General features: G+C 49.5%; 1 protein-coding gene across 1 annotated transcript; it reads left to right on the forward strand.

The window, feature by feature from the left end:
• Positions 1 to 1,505: 1,505 nt before the first annotated feature.
• Positions 1,506 to 18,000, forward strand: zdhhc5a (zDHHC palmitoyltransferase 5a). Its single transcript, XM_040185957.2, has 12 exons — positions 1,506 to 2,109; positions 4,311 to 5,943; positions 8,390 to 8,511; positions 8,795 to 8,952; positions 9,496 to 9,668; positions 9,774 to 9,876; positions 10,115 to 10,206; positions 11,980 to 12,106; positions 12,800 to 12,908; positions 13,000 to 13,109; positions 14,669 to 15,792; positions 16,492 to 18,000. Exons 2-12 carry the CDS (start codon positions 5,780 to 5,782, stop codon positions 16,724 to 16,726), a joined length of 2,517 nt encoding a protein of 838 aa, XP_040041891.2. The 5' UTR covers positions 1,506 to 2,109; positions 4,311 to 5,779; the 3' UTR covers positions 16,727 to 18,000.
• Positions 18,001 to 18,577: the final 577 nt, after the last annotated feature.

Consider the following 18,577-nt stretch of genomic DNA (forward strand, 5'->3'; position numbering starts at 1 on the left):
TAGATAAACATGTTAAACGCTCCTATAAACCTTTATAGATAAACATGTTAAATGCTCCTATAAACATTTATAGATAAACATGTTAAACGCTCCTATAAACATTTATAGATAAACATGTTAAACGCTCCTATAAACATTCATAGATAAACATGTTAAACGCTCCTATAAACATTTATAGATAAACATGCTAAACGCTCCTATAAACATTCATAGATAAACATGTTAAACGCTCCAATAAACCTTTAAACATGTTAATCGTTTTGATGCGATCGCACCTCGAGCCCGAGAGTGGTGGAATTGCCTGCCGGAACTTCTGATCCAGTCCAATGATCGAAGGCCTCGTTCCTGAAGCATGTGAAGGCTGAGCATCGATCCAACTTGGGGGGACTACATGGTTCGACCGTGAGGTAACATCCATAGACAGTATCCACACAACCGAGTCACGCTTTAAGTGCAGTACACTAGGGGGGGTAGTGAGAGCTGACCAATGTTCTTATTGCAGGTGTACCATCAATATGAAGGAAAGCCCTTCAAAAATGCCTGCCAGGCCCCTCGCATGTGATTGTCTTTGTTTGGTATAGAGATCATCAAAGGTGACTAAATTCAGCTTTATTTGACCACGGATGGGAAATGGGTCAGTATAAAGTCAGCTTTTGTTTTTTTTAAATGCCATGATTGTCGGTTTAATTTAAGAGCATTATGGGCTTGCCAACTGCCAAGGGGCTTCAACAAACAACACACACACACACACACACACACACACACACACACAAACAGGGAGTCACAATCCAAAGCTGCAGCTAAATGATGATGTAAAAATAATAATAAAAGTAAATGTAAATCCATAATTTCCTGGTGGCAGGATTTCAGAATTGTTATTATTTTGGAGATTGTGTGTGTGTGTGTGGTGATCTTTGTGAGGACCAATTTGAGTGTGAGACCTTCAGAGCGATAACATTTTTGGAAAGTGAGGAGATTTTGGCCAGTCCTCACTTTGAGACGGACCTCCAAAGGTTTGCTGGAGGGTTTGTGTGTGAATGAGCTTTAGCAGGGTTGAGGCTGGGTCGGCATTTAGCTGTTTAAGGTATTAGGTGCTAGGGAATGCATTATGTCAATGAGTGTCCTAACAACAAAGACTGTAGCCCCTGCTGTCATTTTAATCCCCTACTTGTGTTGCCAGTGTGTGTGTGTGTGAGTGTGTGTCCACATAATTGGAATAATCATGCACGCGCACACACACACTTATACACACGTGCACACATAAACAAGTCACTGTGTCAGTGTGTCACGTGAGAGGATTAAAACCTAATGTCAGGGACCGTTTATAAGACAAACATGCTTACTTACAATAACATATATTAAGGTGTTGTTATCTATTGCATTGAGTCGACGCGCCCCGCGCAGCGTTCCGCTGTGCTGGTGAATAAACGTCATCACGACATAGTGCCACCGTGACGTTTGCTATAAGGGGAGGGGCGTCGGGGCTGGGGAGTCAATTAAAGCAGCTTGCAGCTTGACTGACACTTGTGTCATCCAATCAATGCTGGTTTATTGCGACAAAACTACTGTTTAGCCCCGTTAGACCCTCACGTTAGAGTTCTCAGTAACGTTACTGACAAATATGTCGGCCTCAGGGAGTCTCTTGGCCACCAATATTACGGGTATATGAGAAGATTATTAGTTCATTATTTTATCTTCTTGTTTTTCTTGTCTTTAACTTCCGTATTGGTGGATAAGCCTGCAAGACAGAAGCTATTTATTTCAAAGTAGTAAAAAAACAAACAAACAAGTGGCGTCCACCCCTAGCTAGCAGTTAACGTCAGCTACGTTAGTTACGTTAGTTACGCTCGTGAGGTTAGCTGCGGTAACATAACGGAAACGTAACGGCATCCCTTCGGCTAACTAGGCACACGTTTACCGTGGACTGTGTGTGAATTAGCTGGGCGCCGGGGTAACGTTAGCTAGTCCGCGTCGCTGAACCACTTGCATGTATACGAATGGATGTACCGCCGACGTGGAGGAGCTGTCTCTGCTGAAAGAACACGAACCGGACTGCTACGTCCTGGTCTCGGTGTTTGGACCCGGAACGAGTGGGAGCCCCCTTCACAGGTGAACTGTTAGCCTGCTCCTAGCAGGTGCTAATCAGTGGAGTACTGTTAGCTTACTGCTAGGTAATATCAATGTTATATAGACGATATGCTCCTACAGCACACGGAGCCTTGCAATAACGCGAATGTTAACGTTTCTCTTCGTTTTAAAGGCCAACCGGCCGTCTTTGTCACGGAAGGCTAATGTAATGTTAGATGGTTTCCATTAACGCCAACGATCTCCACCCCACTTGGATCGTTTCATCCTTAATGGACTCGCTGACGTCACGGTCAGCATTCTCATACAGAACGGTTTCCGTTAATACAACGGCCGAATGGAACCGAACGTTATCTAATGGGCGCCCTTCGTCCCGGCTGTTCAGCCGTGTGATCGTGGTCACTGCGCGTCCCCACCCCGGCTCCATGTGTCCCCCACTGTCCAATGTGGACATGTCTTTCGCTAGCAGGCACGGCCAAATTATTATGAATCATCAGCTGTTCCGATAGCACAATTACAGCGTCCTCTGCACGCCGATGTATGGAGAGGATCGATGGATCGATGGGTTGGGGGGGGGGGGCGTCTATGGGCGGTGATGAAACATGTCAGTTCACTAGCTTGGCGCATCCGCCCCCCTCCCCGCATTGAGGGAGACGCTTGTTCGGAAGTAGATGGCACATCTTGGCCGGTGGTGTCCAGCTGTCGGACCGATCTGTGGTCGGGTGACTCCATCCATGGGGGGTCTGTGTCACCTGATGTGTTCTGCGTAATCCCACCGAACCAGCAACGTATCACGTCAATGATCATCTGAGAAAACGCAGCTGTTGCATGCTTGGACCCTTTGGTGCTCATGGAGGCTTTAGTGCTGCCATGACTGCAGCAGGCCCTCCACACCCAGGGAGTGTGTGTGAGTGCTGTACGCCCCTTTCTTAGATGCCATCATGTGCGTGCGTGTGTGTTTTCGAGCATTTGCAGCATTGCAAGATCCACATTCTGCGTGATGGAGTTAGGATGCACACTTGTGATGAAATGCAATGCAAAGGACTAAGAGTTGAATAAATATCTTGTATCTTCATGGAGCTTGAAGAAATGCAAATGGTGGTTTACGTTCAGAATTCTTTTAAATTTGGGTGTGAGTAAAATTAGGTAACACTCTGGAAACCGAATATTGTGCTGGTGTAAGTTTGCTAACACACTTTATGAGAATCCCCTCCACACATACAACCCCGGGCTCCAAAGACATCCCTACTAAGAGAGTTTGGTTTGAAGAGATCGGCCAGACGCGGCCAAAAGCCTTTGCCCAAATTAAATATGTTTTCCTGTAAAACTGCCTGTAAAAATCAGCAATGACTATATGGATATTTGTATTCATGTGTCAAGTTTGAGAGGAACTGTGCTGTGAAGAAGCAGTTTGAGGCTGCTTCCTGTTGCTGGAGGGGTCCATGGATGAGGAAAGGGGGAGGCGGGCCCAAACAGGTGACCTCGTATGTTGACTTACAGAAGAGTCCATGGAGTGAAGGACACGTGCAGAGCGAGCGCGTCTCTCCACTTGTCTTTGTCCCCACTACCAGCTTCCTCTAGGCGAGCTCTGTGAGGGACAGAGGCCAGCAGCGGCTCTGCTGTTGTTGAACAACACAGAACGCTATGAGTTTTATACGTTTGGTGCGTGTGTGCTACTGCGGAAATGACCCGATGGGTCCTGTCCGCTTGAGCTGATGCTAATTAGAACAATTTACATGCATCTAAGAAATGAGTTGCATCTGCAGCCTGTTACTGCACTTTAATACAGATGTTTGCTGATTTAGAAACCGCTAACCATTTAACTGATGCTACCGGTACGGATGCTTTCAATCATCTTATTTCATGCGACCAAGACGTCCACTGGTCAGTGTTCTCTGGTGACCTCAAATCTCGCTGAGCATTTCTGTTCTGCACCTGTACTGAAGGTTGAACTAATTATGTTTTACTGGGACATTCTTCAAGAGTGTACATTACCAGTCAAAAGTTTAGACACACTTTCTCACTGAATTGAATGTGAAAATGTGTCCAAACCTTTAACTGGTTCTGTATATTCGGTATATACAGAGTTTCTCAAGTTCACACAATGTCTAACAGGAAAAAATGATGGAGTTCATATTTCACACATGAAAATAAGCAACCAGTACGTGTGAGTTCAGAATAAAATGAATGTGACTAAGGCGTCGTTCCTCTGCTCTGTTCTGCAGGTGCATCGCGACCAACCATCAGACTGGATCCTCTTCTGGGTTTCATCTTTAAAACCCCTCCTCTGTGTTTTATTTATTTTATTCAAGAGCTCAGCTGATCCGCACTGAATCCTGCCCTGAGGTAGGGGAAGAATCCAAGCTCCCACACATAGAAACCACTGTTTTCATTTCCTTGACTTTGCTCCGAAGAGGCTGTGTCCTCCAGGGGGTTGCTGTGCAAGGAGGAGGCCGTGAGGGGTGGAGGGGGTTGCTGGCTGATGTGTGAGATAATACTACTGTCTCGTCATACATAACCCCTCACGCTCCAAATGTGACCTTTTCATTTAATTCCCATGGATACCAATGGATGCTCCACTGGGTCTCCCTCCGCACGTTTTGGGAAGAACCACACGGCCACTTCCTGCTTTCTGTCTTCCAATCACGTCCCTGGTGCGGCCGGCAGGTGAGGGGGTTTGAGGATGCCCCGACACAGGAAAACCAGGCTACTCTACCGGCCCGTTTACAGACTGCTGATTTTAATCCCAGTGCTGGACTGAAAGCCAGTTGTCTCCGTCTCGACCAGAGAGCGAGGGCTGCTCCCGTTTCATCTGCAGAGCCTTTCCACGCGTCGCTCCGGCCGTCTGGGGGCTGAACCGTCGATCGACGTGATCTCCGACTCACGGACAAGTTCCCATTTCTACTCTAAGCTGAGGAAAGACATCGTCTCGTCTGTTCCCCTTTGTCTTTCCTTTTCAAGCTTTCCACTTTTCTTTCAATGTCATTCCTTGCGTTGTCTTTTGACCCGTTGTGTAAGCTCGTACCTCCCACACCAGGCCTACCTCTACCAACTGTTGTACCTCACTGAACTGACCTCCCGTCTATGGTCGAATCCCACATTATCAGCTTGGCTTCCCTTTGGGTTCCACGTCCACAGGAACAAATCATTAGAAAAAAGGGTTTTAACAACTGTTTTTATATCTCAATTATGGCCAAGTTGTTTCCTTGGCACTGCAGTCATGTTTCTCACTAAGTCTTCATCCACCTTGTTTTACATGAAGCCGATTCTTTGTGCGTAATTGATTAACACATGTGGGGTTGAACAGAGTGAAACAAGGGTTGTGTATTTACCTGCAGAGCTTTAGGAACACTCTGCCCCCCCCCCCCCCCCCCCTCTTTACAATCTGTGGCTTATTTGTTCGTCCTGCCTTCCCACCTGTTTACTGGCTGACAAGAAAAAAAGGCTTTTGACTTGTAGGCTTATTTTAATCTCCCGCAGTCAGGATTGACCTACGAACTTAAGCTCCTCAGTGTGGGGAAGAAAGTGTTTTCCATTTGCCCACGTGAAAGAGGACCCCCCCCCTCATTTATTCCTCCATCTCTTTTGTATTGTATTGTCCTTTCACCATCGTTTTTGTCCCCGAGCTACTAACCCCCCCCCCCAAACAGAAGTTACAAACAAAACAGGCACACACTTCCACCCAAAGGAAGTGATGCCAGGCGTCAGCAGCAAGAGCAGAGGGCGGGGTCCGTCCTCGTCGCCCCTCCCGCACACCACGGTCCCGACCGCCAGACCCCTGAGACCCTCCCGCTACGTGCCGGTGTCGGCGGCCACTTTCTTCCTCGTGGGCTCCACCACGCTCTTCTTCTGCTTCACGTGAGTAGCATCACCCCGTTGTCTCACACGAGTAGGCGGTTCCCAAGCTGCGCTGAAAGGACCGCTTCATGTCCAACATGTCCCCCGCGTCTGTCTGCTTGTCGTTTGGGTTCGCTCTCACAGCAGAGAGCATTCTACGTGGGAAGTATCAGCAGGGAAAGCTTTTCCCCAGGAGGACACGTGTCCTAAAGCAATGATGCGTTGGACACTTCACAGCTGTAAAACAATCATTGGCCCACAATCAAAGCAAATTCATTTGATTGACTGGGTTAAATAGCTTGATTAGGCCATCAAAATCATAAGTACAAGTACAAATGGGTTGAACTGACCAAGGAGCAGATGAACAATTTTCCAAATGCCCCATTTTCCTTATTATTATGATGACGTAGAACCACGTAGTATCTTAACTACATAAAGTAAATGGGGACTAAAATGGCAACCAACCACATCACTAGTTTGAAAAGCAAGAGCAACACAGACCCAATAAGTGTAAACTCCATTCAAGCACTTTACTCCCACGTTCCTTCACTGACGGCCGACTAATGCTCACTCACACACCAATGGCGGCATCAGAAGGAGCCTGGGACCAGAGCGGCCACGTTGTTTTTTATATGCGACGGCACCGTCATTGAAGATAACCTCATCGGAGAACGCAGCTGACCTGAAGAGCTGGATGAGATGGTTAGATAAGATCACGCTGGGTTCTGGGGGAGGAACAGTAGAGCGATGAAGGGAAACGAGGACAAAGGAGATGAGGAATAATGCAACTGTCCAGGCAATCTCTAGACCAGGGGTGTGAAACTCAAGACATACTCTCCACTTTGATGTCACGCGGGCCGGACCAGTAAAATCACCGGCCATGGTCTGGTCCACCAGAGGTGAGGGGGGTGAGCAGACGCGGATGGTCCGGTCGACGGCGGTTCGAGCGGGCGCTGCTGCCTGGAGGAACGCTGTTGTCGATCCTGGTCTGACGCATGCGCTCGCTCAGTGCGCCCCCCAGTGGACTTTTTAGGAATAGCAGCTACTTTTATAGAACTACAATTTATGACTTTCTGTCATTTTTACACTTCACCCGGCGGGTTGTATGTTTAACAGCCCGGCTCTAGACCGTTTATTCTCCATCGAGTAGCAGCATACTGGTGCTAAGACCAAGTTCTGAGTCATGTGCTAAACGAGCTGCTCTCATAAGGCACAAAATAAGGCATTCTGGAGCATTTCACTGCAGCGGCTAAAGGGAGGGGACACAAGAGCCCGGGGCATTAGATGTTGAAGCTTGTTACGCCAAAGCTACGTCCATGCCGTCTCCATGCTACGCCAATGCTACGTCCATGTTACTATCCATACTACGCCAATGCAATGTCAAAGCCATGTCAATGCCATGTCCATGCTACATCTGTGTTACGCCAATGCTACGTCCATGCTACGCCAATGCAATGTCAATGCTACGTCCATGCCGTGTCCATGCTACGTCCATGCTACGTCCATGCCAGATCCATACTACGCCAATGCAATGTCAAAGCCATGTCCATGCCATGTCCATGCTACATCTATGTTATGGCAATGCTACGTCCATGCCGTGTCCATGCTACGCCAATGCGACAATTTAAACCAATTTACAAAGTGACTTTGTCATCAGGCTCCGGTTCACATACGGTGAAGCTTTAGTGGAACACGTACCCATCCTTAATATAAACCGCATATGATAATGCAAGTGGGTGTCTGTAAGTCAATAGTCGTTCCTAATCTCCCTCTCAACGTGGTACAAGTAGCAACGTGTGGGTGTGTGTGTGTGTGTGCGCTGTCAGCTCGGCAGATTAGTGAGGAGAAAATAGGCCAACATCTGTCACTCTGACAAAAGCCCATGATCTGTGTGTGTGTGTGTGTGTGTGTGTGCGCGCGCAGTCCCACTTCCTCCTATTGTCTCAATGGTGCATTAATACACTACACAAAAAGGCAGACCAGTTTTCTAAACAATGCATGAACGACACACAAACCTCCTGGGAGACCATTAAGCGGTAGACGGTGGTGATTCTTTGATTTCAGGGTTTTAATTTGGATAATAATTTGCATGACTATGGTATACATGTAGTAACTAATAAGCAAGCTTATTTTTCTTGTTCGCTGTTTGACCCAATGACTGGAAGCAGTGAGCAGTGTCAGCAGTGGCTGAATGTGCTTTCATACACCTCCAAATATCCTACTTACACATCACATTGATTTGTTGAAAAGCAAAACGATGGACGTAAAGAACTGGATGGAACTGCCAGCTGTGTCCTTTTCAACGATTCCCTCACTTTGAATCGTCACACTTCTACAGGTTGATGTGTGATAAGAGCCCGGGGAGTCTTAAAAGAACTCATCTGTAATCCAATCGGCCCCCAGCTGTTAGAAAGTATGTAGGAAGTCTAAATAATGAGACACAACGGCCCCCTGTGTCCCGTCCCAGGTGTCCGTGGCTCTCGGAGCGCTTCTCCGTGGCTGTGCCCATCTACAATGGAGTCATCTTCCTCTTCGTCCTGGCCAACTTCTGCCTGGCCACGTTCATGGACCCGGGCGTCTTCCCGAGAGGTGGGTGTCTGCTAGCAAAGCGATAGCCGTGCTGCTATCACAAAATGTCAGGTTTGCCTTTTGGCTTCATTATTAATGCATACACATGTAGTTCAATGTATTTCAGGAGCTCAGTTCACACACAAAGACGTTGCTGATGACATGGGGACATCAGCTTCTGGTTGATCAGTAGAGGGAGCGTTGAAGCAATCGCAATCTGCAGTCTGACCACTGGCTCACCGCTCCGTCCAGCGCTTCCATATGTTTATGTGACCGTGTGTGTCCCCTGTTCCTGTCCCTGCAGCCGAAGAGGACGAGGACAAAGAGGATGATTTCCGCGCTCCCCTCTACAAGACCGTGGACATCCGAGGGATCCAGGTCCGGATGAAGTGGTGCTCCACCTGCCGCTTCTACAGACCGCCACGGTGCTCGCACTGCTCCGTCTGTGACAACTGTGTGGAGGTGAGCGACCGTGTACCGTCAGAGGCGTGTTAGATCTGTTGTTTTGCTTCTGATCGCGTCGAAATTACAAACGGTCTCCACTGCTTCAGTCGGGTTCTCTCCTGCCAACAGTCCCTCGTATGCTGAGATACTTCTAGTCTAAGCCATGAGAGACGTTTGGGAGTTTAGTGACATTTCAAATATGATGTGGTTAAAGCCTTAAAGCCTTAACAGGTTAAATTGTTTTATTTTCTTCTTCTTTAAACTAGAACACTAGTCCTCCTTCAGCTCAGTGGTAGTGACCTGAAGTCGCGTGACGTGGTGTAGTTCATTCATTCATGCTTTCATTTGTGACGAGGATCTCTCTGAACAAACAATCAATGGCACTTGAGATTGACCGGTGGACACTGACTGCTAAATGTGTTGTTTTGGACATACTGTCATATGTATGGCACGGAGTCCCGTCATGTCCCGTCACAGTCGCAGTGTAGGACGTGTGGGAGGATGCAGCACTCTGATAGCTGTATTCATCCAGTTCCTTTTGTCTCTCCACTCATCTTGTAGGACTTTGACCACCACTGTCCTTGGGTCAACAACTGCATCGGCAGGCGGAACTACCGCTACTTCTTCCTCTTCCTCCTGTCGCTGACGGCTCACATCATGGCCGTGTTCGGCTTCGGCCTGCTCTTCATCCTCTACCATCGGCAGAGCGTCGACCGCCTGCACGCCATCGTCACGTATCCTTCAAAGCGCTGTCCCCTGTCCATTGGCCATTCATTAAAAACCGGGCTTTGTCCGTCTGTTCGGGTCTCTCGAGGTTCCTTGACCCCCTGTGCTCCCAGGCTGGCTGTAATGTGTGTTGCAGGCCTCTTCTTCATCCCTGTTGCTGGCCTCACTGGTTTCCACATAGTGCTTGTGGCCAGAGGCAGGACCACCAATGAGCAGGTAGGACCATTGATCCTGCAGCTGATTTCCAAACAAAGCGGTGCTTTTAGGGGGAAATAAACAGCCTCAACAGCCGCTTTGGAAGATCCAGTAAAATACACATTTATAGTTTGACGCTTTTTCACATTTTCCACACAGTTTAACATCAATGACAACACTCACCTGTCCTCTAGGTAACAGCAGAGCAAGCATATAAACCTGGTGCATCCCTGCATTCCCTTCTCGGTTCTTTCTGCAGGTCACGGGGAAGTTCAGAGGAGGTGTGAACCCCTTCACCAACGGCTGCTGGAACAACGTCTCTCATGTTCTCTGCAGCTCACAGGCCCCCAGGTGCATTTCCTGTCTCCGGTTGTGTGTTCATCAACATTACATATTCTTGCCTAAAACCACATAACAGTTCTTCTGTGCAGCCAGTATTTGCAACTACATAAGTTTGATGATAATTAGCACATTTCAGCAGAGCGTAAAACTGCATTCACAGCAGGAGGATAGTTTCCACCAAGAGTCCTGCTGATTTCATGGTTCCTTCAACCTCCTGTGTTCTTCGTTTCCATGGCGCTCTAAAGACCAGGGGCCTCATTTATAAAACCTTGCGTAGGATTTGCGCCAGAAGTGGCGTACGGATGAAACGTAGGACGTGCGTACGGACAGAAATATTCAGACTTATAAAACCGTGCGCACACACGTCCTACGCAGTTTTCCCCTAATAAATCACTTCTAAATGCAGCGCAGCTTTTGCGGCTTCATGTCACGCCCATAGTTGGCCATATATAGTCTGTGGAACGCCCACAAATGAATATTCATCGATTGCGAAATCATGACAAACACTGAGGGGAAAACGAAGAAACGTGACTTCACTTGGTGTGAAGTGGAAATGATCATTGGGAGGTGGAAAGGAGAAGTAAGATGCTTTTTGGAGGACACAGTGTGGGCATCACTGATGCCAAACAGGCACTCGAGTGGCAAAAGGTTGCAGAGCAACGCTGCAGCCTCACAACCTCAGACCCAAATAAAGAAAAAATGGTCTGACATCAAAGTGGATGCAAAAAAGCGTCCACTTTGATGTCAGACCATCGCCATTGCCAAAGTGTGTCTTCCCCGGGTGGGGAAAGGGGACACCGGAGCTGTCCCCTCCTGATGAGAGACGGGCGGCAATGATTGGGGATCGGGGACAGGGTCTGGGCCAACATCGGCGTCAGGGGGTCGAGGCACGTTTGGAAGCTGTGCCACATCATGTAGCACAGCACACGCAGCACGATGTTGCACACCTTTTCAGGAGTAAACAATAACCTCCTCCAGTGCAGTCGAGGCAGCGCCATCTGCCCTTAAACAGGCCGACGGTGCGCTGCACTACAGCGCCAATCCTTCCATGTCCCACGTCTAAGAGCGCAAGATCAGCCATCAGCGTCATTACGCATTGTGACGGCATCATGGCGTTTTATTACCGTCCGTCTGATTGCATCTGACAAGCAACAGCTGTGTTTTGAGGATGAATTGCATAACATGCCGATATTATTGCAGAACATATTTCACTTTTCTTTTTGAAAATGTGTTAATTTGTATTTCTGTTTGTTTTACGCTGCAGGTCGATCAATCGGGTGTTCGTGTTATTTATGAGAGGCAGTATTGGCATTTCTTTTACACAACAGTCTAGTTTTACACACTTTCACGCACGTTTGCGTGTTTCTTGCATTTGCCGACGGTTCTCATTTCACCCGTTTTTGTGCGTACGCATGGGTCCGAGCTTGCGTGAAGGGCCGCACGTTTTTCCGTCAAGTTTGCTTTTTATAAATACCAATTATTGCGTAGAGCGGCGTACGCCTTCTTTTGTGCGTACGCAACGTTTATAAATGAGGCCCCTGGACACTCGTCATGCACATAGAAAAAGAAAATCAAACTTTGTTTTGTCTCACTGTTTCTCTTCTATGTCGTTTTTAACACGAGTCACAAAGTGTAACGTCCATTACACGGTTAGCAAACAAGGAGAGCGTCTCTCCTCGCGTCCTAAAGATGAAACTGGTCCGTGAGTCGCTCAAAGGGACAAGGCAGCTCCCAGCGGTTTGTTCTGATGACGTGCACACGGCTCATCTCTGTGCTCCGTAGATATCTGGGCAGAAAGAAGTGTGTGCAGAGCGTGTGCGTGCAGCCCCCCTTTCTGCGGCCACAGCTGACTGAGGCCCAGCTGGCTGCAAAGATCCTGGACAACGGCATTCAGGGAGACCTGCACCGGGTAAGAACAGCTGCACAGCGGCGGCACCTCCCTGTGGGATGAACGGAGCCGTGTTACGGCCTTTGGAATGCCCGGGGGTACAGGCTGGGGGGGGTAAACCGGCACTAGATGGGCTAAAGGTGAAACCAAGCGGGCCGTGACATTTATTGAAGGAAGGACGTCTCAAAGGCCACAACAACGATCAGAACCCCCTCACTAAGTAAAAAATAAAGAATTCAGCTCAGCTGGAACCAAAGGGGGACAATGGGGAGTTTATAGGGAGCTTTCTGCTGATCACCTAACACACACACACACACACAGCTCCCTTCTAAAGGGCGGTGTGCCTGTGGGGGCCCGCCGTATGTAGGGTTGCTTATAGGCCAGTCCAGATGGCAGCAAGAGGTTTAAGAACCAGAAATCCTCAAAGGTCACATTTGTCAATGCGAGGCGGTCCCATCTATCAGCTTGTTGTTCTGCTCCCACAGCACAACAAATACATCCATTTATGTATATTTACATGCACCTTCAAAGTGTGTTGGTATTGTGTTGTTTTCCATATGGCAGTTTAACAAATGTAACAACAAGTGTAGCGATCCGTGTCTTTCTGGTTCTTGTGACGGGTCTGTGCAGACTGGACCTAAATGATGTGTACACCGAACCATATTTCAGTCAGCTGATTGTGATTCTTTGGGCTTTGCTCTGACTTGTATCCAGTCTAAGTCCAGTCTGGAGATGATGGAGAGCCAGTCCTGTGACGCAGAGCCTCCCCCTCCTCCCAAACCAGAGCTGCGCTACCCTGGAATCCCCAGAGGAAACCCAGAGGGTAACGCTTCATCTCCGCGTCCTGTTCCCATCCCGTTCTACGTTGACTTCACCTGATACTCTGTACTCTTTGTCTCCCCACCTTGATGCAGAGTGCCGTCTGCTCAACAAAGCCCCCCCCACCCCCACCATGTACAAATACAGGCCGAGCTACAGCCCCGGCAAGAACCACACGGCGCTCACGCACGCTTACGCCAACCAGGTAACGCACTCATGAGTCTGAGTCAACTCGGGTCATCGCCCCCCAGTGCACAGTGCATTGGACCAGCTGCTTATCAGACACACTGGCTCACACTCTTGCCTGCAACAGGGGTCAAAGGTCAACAGGCCACAAAGAGTTAAAAAGTATCCACCCAGTCGGCTGCAGGACCTGTTAGCCAGAACACATGCGTCCAGCTGTCGAGCATAAACTACTTTATTGACCCGGCTTCTAATGCGCAGAGCAAATGTCTCGCTGGTCAGGAGCTTTTATTGTGAAAAGTAAGAGGCTTAGTGCTTCTGGTCTGGGTGAACATGGATCAGGCCAGTCAGTCTCCCTGTTGGAGGTTCTCCATGTGTCCTAAGAGTGGTCGTGTCTCCACTGGTGCTGCTCTGTGTTTCTAACGGGTCTCATCACTGTTTGTGTTTCTGTTCCTCAGTGGCTCTCTGTTGATCAGTATCAGTAAGTGAGTGTTCTGGGAGCCTTTTTCTCCTTTTCTTTCATTTCTGTTTGCTCCAGACATGGCTGTAATACTGTTTGAACACATTTAAAAGTGTTTGTATCAAATTCATCCGCCTCTGCAGTACGAGGCTGATGAATTCATATTTGATTTAAACACATCTGAACACATCTGGTCGGCTTCTGCTCAGTATTGGGGCTCATGTCTGCTGTTTGGTTCTCCTTCCTTTCTCCCTGACTAGAGAAGTGTCTCCTGTAGATTCCCCCCAGCGTTGCAGCTCCAAAGCCCCCCTGTCCGCCGCGTAGTGTCCTTCAATATCTCCACGTGTCCTCCTGATGTTTTGTGCTCTTGTCCCCTGAGTCGGTCTCATGGGGAAAACCTTCCCACTTCACTGCCTATAAAAGTACCAACGAAATGAGCTATTTTCTACTTGTTCTGTTCAATTGAAGGGACGATAGTTTATTCTTGATTTAAAGAGGGATGAGGAATATGAGGATTAGTGTGACTTTCGACTTCTTATCAAGAGAGAGATACTCTCTGATTGTACTTCCGCGTTGGGATGGGACGAGAGGGGACCTTGATGCATAATTAGTAATGTAAGATTAGCTTTCCTAATAAAACACTCATTTGGGGGGTTGATCACCATGGCAACAGTTGAAGCTTCCAGGCAGACGGGTGGGTAGATGTAGTAACCTCAAATATCAAGATATAGACATTTAAACAATCCCAGAACTCCAAAATTATGTTTATCCCCAGAATATTTCCCTTAATTTCTTTTCTTTCAAATGATTTGGCTCCATAGCGTCACGGCTACAGCACATGGATGTATGTGTTAAATAACATAAGTCAAGAACAAATGATTGAGAAAGGTGTGTTAGGACTATTGAACTGGCGTTTAAAGTAACATAAGTCATGTTAGCTTTGTGTGTGTCTGTGTGTCTGTGTGTGTGTGTGTTGTGTCGGGACCTGACCACTAGAGGGAGCTCCAGACAAACAGGACTCTGCTCTCTTCCCTGATCTGCTCCGCTTCTTCTTCTTCTTGTTTCTTTTCCTTCCTGCTGCCCCCCCCCCCCTCTCCTTCTCCTCCCCGTGCCCCTTCCAGCTGAGTCGAGGCGAGAGTGTCGGCAGTGCCAGGGACTCCTCCTCCTCCACCTCCTCCCTGCTGCAGGCCAGCCAGCAGCCTGGTTTCCGCTCTCAGCCCAGCCTGGACCAGAGGGACGCTTCATCCGACAGAGGGACGGTGGGAAGAGGCGGGGAGAGGAGGGAGGGCAGAAGGGAGGTTGGGGCCGGGGGCATCCCCGGATACTCCCTGGGCGGACGCTCGTACCCCTCCTTCTCCGACCCCACGGTCCTATCGGGAGGGGCCTCGCGATCTTCCAGCTCCACGCACGCCTCAGCGGGCGGCGTCCACGTCTCCGAGGCAACCACCGCCTCGGCCAGCTTCAAGAGCTTAGCCAATCAGACGCCCCCGCCTCACCACCCGTCCCGCAATGGCAGCCTGTCGTACGAGAGCCTGCTGGCCGGTGGTGATGATTCTGACAAAGTGGGGGCGGGGCCCCGTGAGGTGTCCTCCGGGAGACCCTGCACTCCAGCGGCCGGCGGCCACAACTCCTCCTTCCTAATGTCACAGCACAGGGATGCTGAGACACACTCCCAGTCCTCCCAGTCTCCCCATCACTACCACCACTCGTCCCACCACCACCACTCCTTCCTCCATCGCTCCTCTTCCTCCACGTCCTCCTCCCCGCCGCCTCCTCCACAGAGGGAGCACCCGCTGGGCGAGCTCCACCCCGGCTCTCATCCGCCATCTGCCAATCATTCCTCTGCCCCGCCCCTCCCGCATCATCACCACCACCACCATCACCACCACCACGGCCATCATCACCACCACCATTCCACCTCTTCTTCCTCGACCTCCCGCCCTCCCCGCTTCGCTGCCCCTCATGCACCGCCCCACCACGCTTATCCATATCGCACCCGCTCCACTGACACCCCTCTGGGATCCTCCTCCACCTCCACCACCCACCCTCCTCGCTCCCCGCACCCTCCCCCCCTGGGAAAGTCGCTGTCCTACTCGAGTGCTGCCGCTGCTGAAATGCAGTATAGGCTGGTCCGGAAGGCTTCTGCGTCGGCTGGAGCCAATGCGGCAGGTGTAGGAGGAGGAGGAGGAGGAGGAGGGGGAGGAGGAAGTGGAGGGATGGGAGGAGGAGAAATACAAGCGGCAAAGTGAGTATGAACTTCACCTTTTGTCGGGCCGATTGGTTTGCTGTTAACCCTGAAAACCCCCCCACCTGCCCGCCTGAAAACCTGATGGACTGCTCCTCCCGCTCCTCTTCCTCCCTTCTTCTCTTCCTCCTGCCAGATTGCCTGTGAGTCCTTCCTTCTTTCCCCTTTGCCTGTTTCTCACTGTTCCATGTGTGATGTTTTCCTTCCTGTCCTGTGTTTGGTCCGTTCATGATTCTGTCCTTCTTATGGAGGACACAGCAGTGGAGGGACGGGGAGACAATGTGTCACAAGCAGTGAGATAGGACGTGTAGAACAAGCAGGATGGATGACGTGGGCCTTTTTCAACATATGAAACATGAAGGAAGTTTAGTCCTGAGCCTCATCTCATTCAAGGGGTTATTATGTGCATCGGGGTCAGTGAAGGGCCCCCTGCTGGGGGTCAAGGAGCTCAGTGGGGGGGGTGTTAGCTTTTCACCTCACACTTCAGACATCATAAATGTTTGTTTGCCACAGATCTTATATCATCCAAACCCAACAGAAGAATCACATTTACTCTTATCTGTATATTCAGTTCCATACAGTCAACAAGGTGTTGCTGTTTATTCTTCCAGCGGCATCTCTTCTCTTCCTGTTTGCTTATACCAGGTCATGTGACCAAGCCACATGGCTCATGTATGTTCTGATCATCTTTGTCATCAGGGATGAGCCCATCCAGATGAAACCTCTGAGCCGGGCCAACGGCTGCAGGCCCTTCTCCTCCACCTCTTCCTGCTCCGCCCCTTCCTCTCCCTGTCACCCAGTCAGCGGGTCGGCCCGGCCCGGAGTGGCTTATCCCAGCTCGGCATTGACGCAGAGTCCCGCCCACAAACCTCAGACTGGCGGGGTGAGGAAGGTGACGGGGGTCGGAGGCACCACCTATGAGATTTCTGTCTGAGTGGCATCCAGGCGCCCCCCCCCCCTACCCTCCCCATTTCTGCCTGGACAGAGAGATTTAGGACAACGAAGCACTGAGCGACACCCGGACCTCCATCCAGGTGTGGAATCGCTTAGTGCAGATCTCACTCGCCGTCGGTTGATGGGCTGTAGCGCTGGACCTTGCTGGACTGTCCCGCCTCCAGACATCCACCTCAGTAACTGAGTGAGACCGGTGCTGATGGGGTCGGGACTACCTGCCACTGGGTGGGGGGGTGTCACCGCAGCAAAGCGGGACCCCAATGCGTGTTTGATCCTCACTGTGGCGCGAGGCACCGGTTTGCTCTGGTTCCACACGTTTGATCCCCACTAGCGGCCTCTGGATCGGCTGGGAGTCCAATCAGCACTTCTGGACTGAAGCTCCATTTGAGCTTATGTTTGGAACATCATCAAACTCAAAACCCTCCAGGAGGATTCGGTCTGCGGCACCAGGACAGAATCCAAGTCAAGGGCTTCTCGCGATGTGATCAGTCTCCAGATGAGGACACAGCTGGTCACAGACTACCTTTAACAGCCTGCACAAAACAGGGATTTTATTTGGCCGTGGACACGCGGGGGGGGGCTGTCCTACAGGAGTCATCAGGCTGTCACTCAGAGCAGTTCTGGATTGAGACAATGTCCCACACGAGGGACGAGGACAAGCGTGACATTGAGAAAATAAAAATAGATGGTTCCCCATTTGTTTGATTCCTTCCTCGATGTGAATATGATGCCATGTTTGTACAGAATGATGTGATTTTAAATGGGTTTCTTTTTGTAGATGGCGTTCAGACAGCAGCATGCACTATTACTACTGGCCAGTAGAGGCCGCTGTGGACCAAGTGGTCTGTGAGCAAACTGAAGTGAACAAGGAAACCATGTAGAGAAGCCTTTGTCAAAAGGTCCTTAAGACGAGGCGGCAGAAAATTCAATCCTCGAGCAACTGCCTTGAAATGAAAGTGTTTTTATACCACCTATTTAATTTGAAATTGTTTTATATGAATTTATATGGAAATATAGCTACTGTTAAATTCCGTTTTTAATATTGACTGAGGGTTGCGCTGTAATCTCTGACCAGACGCCTTATTTCAAACATGGTCTCACAGTCCAGTTGCATCTGTCTAACTGTGAACGTCCTCCTGCTCTCAACCTGCAGTGGGAGATGATTTCAGGATTACCTTCAAACATAAACGAGGCTGCCAGTCTGACAAAATGTGTTAAATGGTAAAACAAAAGAATAAAAAAAGTTGTGATGTAGTGCAACAAGCCTTCCTTTTCCCAGCGAGTCATAAGCTGCGCATTCCTTTCCAAGAAATGACGTTGCGGCTTTGGGGGCGGGGGTCAAGGGTCAGACTCCCTGTTCGTCTGTGAGACCATCACACCTTCATTGTTCCTTTTTGATTTCAGAGAAGGGAAATAGCACGACGGAAGGATGGCTTGTCTCTTCAGAGTGACCGTCTGGCTGGTCTGAAGGAACATGTCATTGCTTTGTTATGACAGTAAGATGTCCATGCACGAGTTCTCTGGGGTGTCCCCTGGACTCTCCGTCTCCGGCCATGTTGTCTTAACCAGTTACGATGAGATTAATGGAACAGGAAGGGAATCCTATTTCTGGGTTTGATTGGGACAGGGTGAGCGAGTGGACATTAATCAAAGTGTGTGTGTCAATAAACAAGGAGGCGGAGACTCCCGCAGAGGGGTGGAGGATCGGAGCGCACTGTGTGCAGCATCGCTCCCTTACAGCCTTTCACCCCTCTGCAACCCGTTAGCTACCAGCCGCCATGTTGAGAGCGTAGTGGAGTGAAACGATGGCGTTACACACGCATGACGCCGT

The sequence above is a fragment of the Gasterosteus aculeatus genome, chromosome 9 (assembly GCF_964276395.1).
Source record: "Gasterosteus aculeatus chromosome 9, fGasAcu3.hap1.1, whole genome shotgun sequence".
NCBI classification, from domain to species: Eukaryota; Metazoa; Chordata; class Actinopteri; order Perciformes; family Gasterosteidae; genus Gasterosteus; species Gasterosteus aculeatus.

Excerpts from the sequence above, each read along its gene's own strand:
- zdhhc5a (XM_040185957.2), top strand. The coding sequence starts at position 5,780 with ATGCCAGGCGTCAGCAGCAAGAGCAGAGGGCGGGGTCCGTCCTCGTCG. Across the intron at positions 8,512-8,794 it reads CCCGGGCGTCTTCCCGAGAG|CCGAAGAGGACGAGGACAAA; the intron begins GTGGGTGTCTGC and ends CTGTCCCTGCAG. Across the intron at positions 10,207-11,979 it reads TGCAGCTCACAGGCCCCCAG|ATATCTGGGCAGAAAGAAGT; the intron begins GTGCATTTCCTG and ends TGTGCTCCGTAG.